The sequence below is a fragment of the Suncus etruscus genome, chromosome 4, assembly GCF_024139225.1.
Source record: "Suncus etruscus isolate mSunEtr1 chromosome 4, mSunEtr1.pri.cur, whole genome shotgun sequence".
In the NCBI taxonomy this organism is placed as follows: domain Eukaryota; kingdom Metazoa; phylum Chordata; class Mammalia; order Eulipotyphla; family Soricidae; genus Suncus; species Suncus etruscus.
Window position 1 is genome coordinate 97,135,543 of NC_064851.1, and position 10,903 is coordinate 97,146,445.

A 10,903-nucleotide genomic window follows, 5' to 3' on the forward strand; every position below is an offset into this window, starting at 1 on the left:
AAAAAAGATGATCAGTAATATTTCTGTAGGTCAAACAGAACAGCCAGGGTTCCTAAAAGAAAGGGTCAGGAGTGTCAGAATTAAAAAAATAAATAAAAGTGGGAGAATGTGGTGGAAATAGTAGGCAGAATGATGAGCTATGAAAATAAAGGGAAAGGATTACTTTTTTTTCTTTTCCTTTTATTATACTATGGATGAAACCCAGGATCCCACATAATACAAGGCAAGACAGCTGAGCTAAATCACCTTCCCTTCTGCCAGCCCTTTGAAACCAAAAATCAGAAGGAATTCTAAAAGTTGACAAGTACAGTGAAATCAGTATGCTTGGGAACTTCCAGAAGAAAGGCAGCGTCGTTGACCCTTGATTTGAAGACTTTTACTGAAAGGTGATTCAATTTGTGCCGTTTTGAGCTCTCAAGTTAGTGTGTAGTTGTTTTAGCATACCAAACTTTCCCACAATACCCCCATCACTAGCTTAGCTACAGACTAGAGGCACTAACAGGTTTGACGGACAGGCCCAAGAAAGCCACGCCTCCTGTGACGCCACTGAACCTCCCGGCGGGTGCTCGCGATTGGCAGAGCAGCACCGCCGGGGCGGGGCTTGCCTCGCTGACGTCACCATCGCGCGCCTGGCGCGCGCCATTGGCGGTGAATTCAAAACTCCGTCTTGCTTTTCTGCTGGGGCTTGCAGAAGCGTCTGGAAGCTGATTTGGTTTTTTGTTTTATTGTTTGCTTTCCAGCCGCCGTGAGCTTCCGGGAGGTGCCGGCGGGACCCGGGCAGTTACGAGCACTCCTACCTGCGAGGCGAGGATGGCGCCCTCCACCACCGTTTCCCGGAGGAAGCGGCTCAAGCGGAAGGCGCCCCGCGGCTTTCTGAGGCGCCTTCTCAAGCAGCGGAAGCCTCAGCTGCGCTTCGAGAAGTGCGCAGATTTACTGGTGAGTGTCGGGGTGGCGCAGGGCCTGGGGATCTGGACGCGCTCGTTTGCCTCTTGCAGGAATCTAGGTCTCTCCGCTGGCAGGACTTTGTCAACCAGGACCACGCAGGTTTCCTCCCCAGAGTCCAGACTCTCGGTGGGGTTAGGGTCCGCCAAGAGAGACAGACGTGGTTTTAATAGGTAATGTGATGTGTTCCATATTTATCTAGTGCTGCATGAATTTAAGGAGAGAAAACGTAACGTTCATTTCCTACTTCCAGCTTTCAAGTATTGCTTGAAATAATAATCTATATTTAATATATCATGTATTACAATATATATTTAAATTATAAATTTATTTATATGATTTATATTTATTTATAATTATATTTACATATATTTACATATATTATAAATATATTTAACTAATTTATATCATTTATATGTATATGTACAAATTAAATAGACAATTAAAAAAGATGACATAATAAATATATATTTAATATGTTATATAGCAAATATTTAAATATATAAATTATAAATTTATTTACATGATTTATATTTATTTATATGATTATATATTTATATGATTAAAACTATACATTTACATAATTTATATTTATATGTACAGATTACATATATTTAAAATATATGTTTAAAATAGATATAATAAATATATATTTAAAATAAATTCAGGCAGGGTCTGAATTAATTAAAATAAGTAGCTTTTTTTGTAAAAGGCGCACTACTAACACACCTTTTCAGTACCTCTCTTCGAGTGTTCCTGCCTGCAGCCTTCTTGGGATGTTAAATATATTGCTCATTTTAATTTAGTGTCTTAGCCGGAAAGCCATGAGCCAAAAGTTATTTGTCAGTAAGACTGCTCTCAACTGTGAATTAGTTTTTTCTGAAATAGTAAAAGAAAAAGACCTATTAGGTTAGGTTTCAAATCGAGATACTGCAGTCGCTATGGTGATATTGATGTTCACCTGAATCGCTTTTTTTTTTTGTCTTTTATGTTGAATGTTTTTGTCTTAAATACCTGAACATAAAGTAGAATGCCCACTGTTTCCCTAGCTTTAAAAGAATGGAACATATCCTTTGGTCTGTCACAGAGTAAAGGACATGTTTTGATTACGAGAAGGAATTTATGTGGGCACTTAATTTCCAGGAGATCAAGATAAGAAATTGGTTTCATTAGTCAACTTTTAAGCTACATCTCAAACCCCACCCCCCACCCCCAGCATCCTCATTTCTCTTCTGCTTACCATGTGTTGCCTACTTGCTATCTTTCTCTTACTAGACTTTTAAACAGCTGTGGCCTCATGTCACTTTATTTGGTCACCGGAGCCCAAGCACCCCCCACTCAGAGCTCCCCACCAAGTATTCCTAATCCTTCCTGTTCATTTTGTTGCTTTCTGGATTTCTGGATTCTGGATATTGGTTGACACTTTCCTCAGCCATTTCCTGTTCTCTGTTTCCCATAGTGGTAAGAGAAGTGGCATAGGTGAATTAGGTTCATGTGAAACTGATTGGCAGAACAATTTAGGATAGTTTAGTCTGGAATTTCCATTGGTGCTGGGTGGGTGGGCTAAAGGGAAGATAAGGAAATGTATCTGGTCTAGAATCCAAGATACTAACAGCTGTTAAAGATCAGTTGTCAGAAATTTTAAATATTCTCTTTCCTCTGGCATTAATACTTGCCCAGGGTACCTTTAGATAGGTGGTCTCCCTAGTGGAGTGGAATCAAAGTGGCCTGGGAAGGAAGTGGACTTGAATTTCTAAACTTTTGTAGAGAAATAAACCTTTTGGCTATCCTGAGTGTATGGTTGTTTTTGGCTTTTCCTAATTTTTCTTCACTGTCTTGTATATGCTGTCATCAACTTGGTTTCTTTGCTTTTTGATTTTCTCTCACAATAGACAGTTGAAAATCATAGCCAGGAGTGGTACATTTTACACACGAATACTTAAAATTAAAACTAAGGTGTTATGTTTTGATTTCCTTTTCTGTGAACTTGACAGCAGTTAGGCTAGATCAGACTAAAAGTCACCAACTAATTATTAAATATTAATGACTAATAACATTGAGTAATAATTTAGTTGTTAGAACAAAGGGCACTGTTTCATTGTGGTATGTAACTTTTTTTTTTTGGTATGTAATGTAAAGGGGGGAACTGTATTATTCATCTCATTTTGCATCACCTTTCTTTAACACAATTAGTTTCTGTCTTTTGTACATGATATTATTCTGTCTGATATGTCCTCACTCCACTCCACTTAGAAAACTCCAGTTCTTCTAATGCAGACATTCAAATGCCATTTCCTCAGTGAAGTTGTCTTAATCTTCTAAAATCAAACTTGTCTTCCATTGGCTGTTGCTACACATGTGTCCTTAATATATAGATTTGATTTTCCCACTGGTCTGAGAATTTTTGGTTTTGCTTTTGTTTTGGGGCACACCCATTGGCACTCAGGAGTTACTCCTGATTCTACAATCAGAAATCACTCCTGGGAAGCTTGGGATTATATGAGATGCTGGTCAAAGCCTGAGTACTTTTAATTGGTAACTTATGTATTCCTTTTGCTAAACATGATAACATTCGGAATGTGTATAATTAACTTTGGAAATACACAGTAGCTATATGGGTTGGTGTCTTTTCTAATATTTATTCATTGTAATATTTATTGTTCTTTTTCAATTTTTGGGATGTTTTACTTCCTTGATTGATTATATATCCCAAGGTTAGTACAACTGAGGATATCTGTCCCTCTTGATGAATCGGTTAATAGATTTATCATTTGAGTAATACTGTTCATATATTTGGTGTTATTGGAGGCTTGTGCGTGACAGAGGCAAGACACTGTCTCTTTTGATCTATTGAGATAAAATATTCAAGAAATATTGCACAGTGAACACCTAAATATACTTTATGGTTCTCTTGATTTTAACTGTTGTATGCTGTTGGGTTACACCTTATTTTACCTAAAACAAAGTTTATTCCTGGTTCCTTTGTATCTGTATTTGTTTCATTGTACCTGTTTGTTTACAACTTGGTTTCATCCAAAACAAAAATTGTCTTACTGCCCCACCCAGAGGTGATCTCTGTACTCAATAAAAACCAGTGGTTTTGGCAGGCAGCAAGGTCCATACTAGGTAGAAGACGGCCAGGCTACACGTGTTTCACCTTCAGCCTGGTCTGGATTATTTCTTGTGCAATGCTGATTCAGACTCCTGCACTTGGGCTTGGAGATGTGTGTGGGGGTGATTTTTACAACTGGCGCCTGTACAGGGATGTGACTTGAACCCTGAATCCAAGAATAAAATTGGAGGGCCCAATGAGGTGGCGCTAGAGGAAGGTGTCTGCCTTGCATAAGCTAGCCAAGGAAGGACCGCATTTCGATCCCCCGCCGTCCCTTATGGTCCCCCCAAGCCAAGGGCAATTGAGCAATTAGCCAGGAGTAACCCTGAGCATCAAACAGGTGTGGCCTGAAAAACCAAAAAAAGTAAAAATAAAAAGAATAAAATTGGAACAATGGTGAGTGCTTTGACCTTATGGGGGCTTGTCATGGCTTTCTTAAGCTGGACTGAGAATGGAGAGCTCAGAACACACATGGTGTCTGTTCTGAACATGGTAGAGGCTCCTTCAGGCTGGTCATACACTAGAAATGAAGGGGGAAGAGCTGAAAATTTGGACTCCCCATCCTGAGGCCTAGGCACCCTACCTTTCTCCTACCAAAGGTCCCTTTTCCAAGGACCACTGCCTCCCAAAGTACAAATAGTGGTCACTGATTTGAAAAAAAAAGCTGGAAAGAAATCTCCTTGGAAAGGGACTTGTAGCAGGGGAGTGAATTCCTGCAACCATTCCAGATGAGTGACCATTCCAGCCTAGACGACCTTGGCATCCTAACACAGAAGGTGAAGGTTGAGAATATGTAGGATACAAGACCAGCTGAAGACTAACAAAGGAGAAGCTGTTTTTCAGAATTTAGAGCAACCTTAACTTTGGGTCAGGTTAAATTTCTTGACTATTTTCATGGATCATTTTCTTGCTGGTTAAATTGTGTCTTATCTGTATGGACCTTACTGTTTTGTTCTAAGCCCCACTGCAAACGGAACTATTTGTATCTAACTTTAATACTTGTTTGCACAGTTCTGGGGAAATGCATGTTAGAGTTTTGAAAGTTCTCAGCTATCCTAGTGAATGTTCCCCAATTGCTATGTTATATTGTGTACCTTACATAGCAGCTTATTTTCAAACTGTATTATCTGCAGAAATGTTTTTGTGATTTTGTTTAGAGAAGCTTATGAAAAGAAATTTGTATGTTCTAGGCTTATTAATAATGCTTCTGTAATAATACAAAAAAAGTAGAGAATGTGGATATCTCCTCCTCAACTTCTTATTTATCCCACCTTAATGATCAGAACTGCCCACACCTGGAATGGACAGGTAGCGGTGGCTGCTGGGGAGAGAAAGGGGATAAGAAGAAGAGAGTCAGCAAAGCATTTAGCATCAGCAATGAAGCAGCAGCTGTAGCATCAGCAAAGGGAATCAGTCAGCAAGGAAGCCTGAAGAAACAACTGAAAGGGTGACAGAGGCAAAGTGAGCCAGAGAAGGAAGGAACAGAGAAGTGGCTAAGAAGCCCATATATGTTAGGTTAGGACTGTGAAATAAGACAGAAAAGACTACTGGAACTTCATCTTATTGCTTTGTGAATGTCTCTGCTGTCGCCCTGCAAACCTTCAGACCTGCCAGGCTATAGAGGCTTCAGGAGCCATATCTTTTTTGTTGTTTTTGGGCCACATCCTGAGGCGCTCAGGGGTTACTCCTGGCTCTCTGCTCTGAAAACTCTCCTGGCAGGCACGGGGGTCCATAAAGGATGCCGAGATTTGAACCATCATTGGTCTTGGGTCGGCTGCTTGCAAGGCAAAAGCCCTACTAATGTGCTGCTGTGTTATCTCTCTGGCCCAGGACTCTCCTTTTAAGTGTATTCAGAAAGTCAGCTCATTATTTAAAAGAAAAAAAAACAACAAGAAATAAATCTCTTTATAAATAATCTTTTGACTCTTTATTTGAGGCTCATGTTCATAGAGAGGAAATGATATTCCACATAGAACTGATTAAAATATTTTATTGCCCAATTTGCATTGATATAAAGGCATGTTTTGTTTGTACAATAATTATTGATTTTTCCTACTTATTGATCTGCTTGGTGTACAATACTTAGAAAGATAGATTTGCCCATTGTGTAAGATAAGTAATAAATTGCAGCATAATATATGTAGTTTATCATAGCATAATATGCAGTGATAAAAAGTTGTTACGGGAAGTGATAGGAAGCATGAATTTACATGTTGGGAGAGTTAGATTTTCTAGAGAAGTTTTCAGTCTAATAGGTAGGTAATGTTTTATTCAACTGTTGAAAGAAGTTCAAAAGATCTAGTATAAAACTGGAAACTGAGAAAGGTGAAAGATGAAAACAGAAAAGGCTAGTCATGTGATACATAATATTAAGGAATTTGGAACTTATCCAAAAGACATCTGGAAACTATTTGTCTTTTGAAGTAGAAATTTAAGAGGAAAATTTGCCATATTATTCTGTTTTTGCTACAGAATATTGTTGGAAGTTGAAAAAAGATTGAGATGGTGTTTTGTATAGAGTAAGAGTTGGGTACTTCAAGCTTGTGTATGTATGTGCCTGCATGTGGGTATGGTCACATACCAGGAATCAAAGCCAGGGCCTCATGTAGGGCAAGTGCTCTGCCACTGAGCTATCTATTCCAGCACCTACTTAAAAGTTCTTATGAAGGGCCTGGAGAGATAGCACAGTGGTGTTTGCCTTGCAAGCAGCCGATCCAGGACCAAAGGTGGTTGGTTCGAATCCCGGTGTCCCATATGGTCTCCCATGCCTGCCAGGAGCTATTTCTGAGCAGACAGCCAGGAGTAACCCCTGAGCATCCCCGGGTGTGGCCCAAAAACCAAAAAAAAAAAAAAAAAAAAGTCCTTATGAAAATTAAAGAAGATAGTTTATCACTGTATCAATATACCATATTTTCAAATAATCTTGACCATAATCTAAGAATTTCTATATAATATAAAAAAATTAAAAATACCCCATGACTTAAAGAACACATTACCTAATTCTTTAATATTTAATGAACTGTGTGCATGGAGTGGAGATTATTAGCTATCATGTTTTAATCTTTTAACTGCAAAACACATACATTATGCTGTATAAATGGCCAAAGAAAATGTTAGAGATGCTATCTAAAAAGACCTAAATTGATAGTGCCTTTAGGCACCCTGCAAGGGATGGGAGCCCTGTTCCAGTATTTAAAAGTATATGATATGTGATCCTAGAATGGAGTTGAAATAGGATCACAATTTACTTCTTTGTTGACTAAACTTTGTATTTTAGTTGGACTGTTTTCAAAGTATGTGCATTAGATTGAGTAGCACTTTCTGATTTTGATCGTAAATTTAAAGTATTTAGCAAAATATAATTTTATATATTCAAATAGTCCAAATAATCATGCATTTTTTCTTAAGTATAGTACTTATGTCTCTAAGAATATGCAAGAAACTGCAGAAAATATTCAGGCATGTTCATATAGGGGATGAAGTAGATGATCTTATTTGACCGTCTGTCCTCCTTAGACTTTGCTCTTTACTTTTATTTTTAGATAAAGCCCTAACTATCTTGTGTGGGGAAAAAGATGGACCTATATTAAATTAAGTTTTCTGCTACTTTAAATAAATACAATTATGAAGGCTACAACATGAAGATTGGAGACTTCTAAGTTATTTCCAAGTTTTAGTGTTTGAGTTTAAATATTTTTTGGAATTTTTTTTTAAAGGTGCACCTGAACTGTTTATTGTTTATTCATCGACTAGCGGAAGAATCCAGGATAAAAGCCTGTGAGAATAAGTGTGGAATCATTAAAACTGAACACATACTTAATGCAGCAAAGGTAAATCTAAATGTCTTTTCTTGACCAGAATTAACTTTAAACATACCTTGGTGTATATATGTTTGAGACATTATCTTGGCAAATCTGCATTTGGATATATCCCTTAATATTTTTGTGTAATATCTTACATGAAATTTCAAAGCTCTGTGACAAATGAGGGAGCCCTGTCACTCACAAAGGGAATAAACATTCATTCTCCTTTGAGATCTAACATTCACACAATTCTGTTTTTTGTTTGTGCTATTAATTATATTTCACTGCATAGTTGCCCTCTCTTTATAATCTTCTCACTCTGACACATAATCTTTTACCACATTTACCTTTGGGTGGGGGAGTAATTATTATATAGGGTGGAATTTAGTACCACTGTCTAATTTAGAGTCCTTATTCTTTGTTGACAGAATCTGATACTTGGCTCTTCATGTTAGTATGTTTTAATTAGAGGTAAATTTTTAAATGGTAAGATTGACATCAGCTCACATACTTCTTATATACTTTTCGAAGATAGGGGAAATAAATTATTTTTAGTCTATGGTTTCTACTAGGAGGTTATTGTATTTGAAAAAATTCATCGCATTAAATTTATTAAACTATCCTTGGTCAATTCAATTTTTATAATTATATTTTTTCTTTTTTGTGGGGGGCCCAGACCCATTGAAACTCAGGGGTTCCTCCTGGATAAGCACTCAGAAATCCCTCCTGGCTTGGGGGACCATATAGGATGCCAGGGGATCGAACTGCAGTCCATTCTAGGTCAGCCATGTGTAAGGCAAACGCCCTACTGCTGAGCCACTGCTCCGGCCCTAATCATATTTTTCCTAATTTTGAGATTAATTGATGGATCATATAGATAAGGGGAAATTGCTTCTTATTGATATTCTGATAAAATTTGAATGAGTGATGCCTGTGACAGAATTTTTTTTTATGTATGCTCTGAGATCATTATTCCCACTTGATGTTAATAAATACCTCTCCATAAAAAGCTTCTGATATCGAATAAGTTTAACATTATACCTGTTTGGACAGTTACAATGTTGTTTTATAGAGAGCTTATTTCCTATAAAATATGTAAGTAATTAATTGGCAGCTATGTTTGGTAGGTGATGAATTATGAGAGACTTAATTTTTGATAGTTAATTTTAGTAGGTGTTTAAACTTTTTTCCTTTTTGTTCGGGTCTTTATTTTGAAATAACCAGTCTTCATTTTGAAATAATAAGTAGGCATAAAAATGACTTTCCCATGTAGTTTTTTATTTATTTGTTTTTTGGGCCACACCCCATGGCATTTAGGTTCCTCCTGGCAGCTCAGTACCATATGTATACTGTGTTCTAACATAGGCTCGTCCCGGGTAGGCCACATGCAAGGCAAATGCGAGATGCCGTCAGGAGACAACGGTTGAGAACAACCAGCCTGCAAGGCCAAAGCGTATTTACAATATGCCAGTCCACAGCTGGTTAAACACATTTAAGCTAACTTTTTTTTTTTTATATTAAAAAAACATTTTTTAAATACTTTTTCATTAAAAGAAAGTCACAGCAGCGAGGAGGGAAAGAATAAGAGAGAAATAGCAAAAATGTCACAGCAGTGATTAAGTAGTCTTAAAAGAAAGCTCTCTATATGACCATGAAAGTGTGTTAACCTGATTGCTTGTACAATGTGGTATGTCTGCAATAAAGGGGGCGTAACATCGTGGTTACGTCAAGTGGTTAGTATATGATCTCCTCTCCTGCACTCAGGCTTCAGCTCCAGGTGGTATTTGCTCCATAAGCCACACAGACATTTGGTGGTTGGGTGTGTCTTATGGTATGTAAAATACAGTAATTTGTGTGTTTTCAATGTAGGGTTTGTTTTATTTCTAAATCATAGGTTTGCTTATCTTAAAAAAAGTTTTTAAAAATGTTCTGGAAATCGGGCCAGAGAGAGTAGTAGTCCAGACATTTGCTATGCTCAGAACCCTGTTTGATCCCTAGCACTGTACATAGTCCTGAGGACCCCAAACAAGAGTGACCCCTGAGATTAGAACCAGGAATAAATCTTAAATACTACTGGTTGTGGCTCCAAACTCATAAAATAAAGTTTTTGGAAATATTTTGGTCTAAAAGTGCTTCCTCTCTCATATTTTCTCTCCTAAGGGCTATGTAGTTTGGAAAATATCTATGTAACAAACTCTTCAGCCTATGACTAATCATGTTCTCTATATTGATATAATGCCAACCCCAAACATTTTTTATATAGCAGTAAATATTTTATTTTATTTATTAAATGCTTGACATAGTAGGATTTTCATATTTGAAGCATTTTTTGACTTCTTGTGTACAAAACTTAAGTTAGAAACTATTCACTTGAATACTTTGACAATCAAAGAAACAATTGAAGAAAATAGTGTTTAGAAGTTATTTTAGTTAACTGTTAAAGCTATTATACAACAGATTTTGAGAATCTTTTTATATCTTTGAGAGACAGGCTAATTTAGAAAAATCTATATTAGTTGCAAGGTAAAGGATTCTCCAGACATCTTCAAATTGGTTTCTGTAAATTCAGTCTTGTATATTATAAGCATAGGACTATTTAATGTTTTACTTAGAAATTATTTTTGTCAAAGGTTTAATATAAATCTTCATTTCTTTCTTCTTCCTTCAGGTAATTCTAAAGAAGAGCAAGGGTTAGAAGTCACTGGAGTCACTTTTGTAAAACATTTGATGTATTTTAGGTGATAATGTTTATGAATCACTTCATATTATTTATGATTAAGTATTAACTAATTGTAAAATTTGTGTATTTGTACACATTTTTCCTAGAATATCTAAAATGAATAAAGCCTCAGAACTTTTGTTGTGTACATTATGCTTCATACATCTTTGATTTAGTTTGCTTACATTTTATTGCCACGGCAAATAATATCAGAAATGAAATCTAAGTTGAGTATAGGTAATTCTGTAGAATTGATTAAATAGATATTGCAAAAATTAACTGTTGAATTAATCTAATCTCTATGGGACTGGAAAAATATCTAGGTAC

General features: G+C 36.7%; 1 protein-coding gene across 1 annotated transcript; it reads left to right on the forward strand.

The window, feature by feature from the left end:
• Positions 1–810: 810 nt before the first annotated feature.
• On the forward strand, positions 811–10,552 carry CENPW (centromere protein W). The gene is made up of 3 exons (XM_049771158.1): positions 811–936; positions 7,771–7,884; positions 10,526–10,552. Exons 1-3 carry the CDS (start codon positions 811–813, stop codon positions 10,550–10,552), a joined length of 267 nt encoding a protein of 88 aa, XP_049627115.1.
• The last annotated feature ends 351 nt before the right edge of the window (positions 10,553–10,903 follow it).

What these genes read in the sequence shown, in the direction of transcription:
- CENPW (XM_049771158.1), top strand. Translation starts at nt 811, where the DNA reads ATGGCGCCCTCCACCACCGTTTCCCGGAGGAAGCGGCTCAAGCGGAAG. An exon ending in AGAAGTGCGCAGATTTACTG is followed by an intron (nt 937 to 7,770) that starts GTGAGTGTCGGG and finishes TTTTTTTTAAAG; the next exon opens with GTGCACCTGAACTGTTTATT. An exon ending in ACATACTTAATGCAGCAAAG is followed by an intron (nt 7,885 to 10,525) that starts GTAAATCTAAAT and finishes TTCTTCCTTCAG; the next exon opens with GTAATTCTAAAGAAGAGCAA.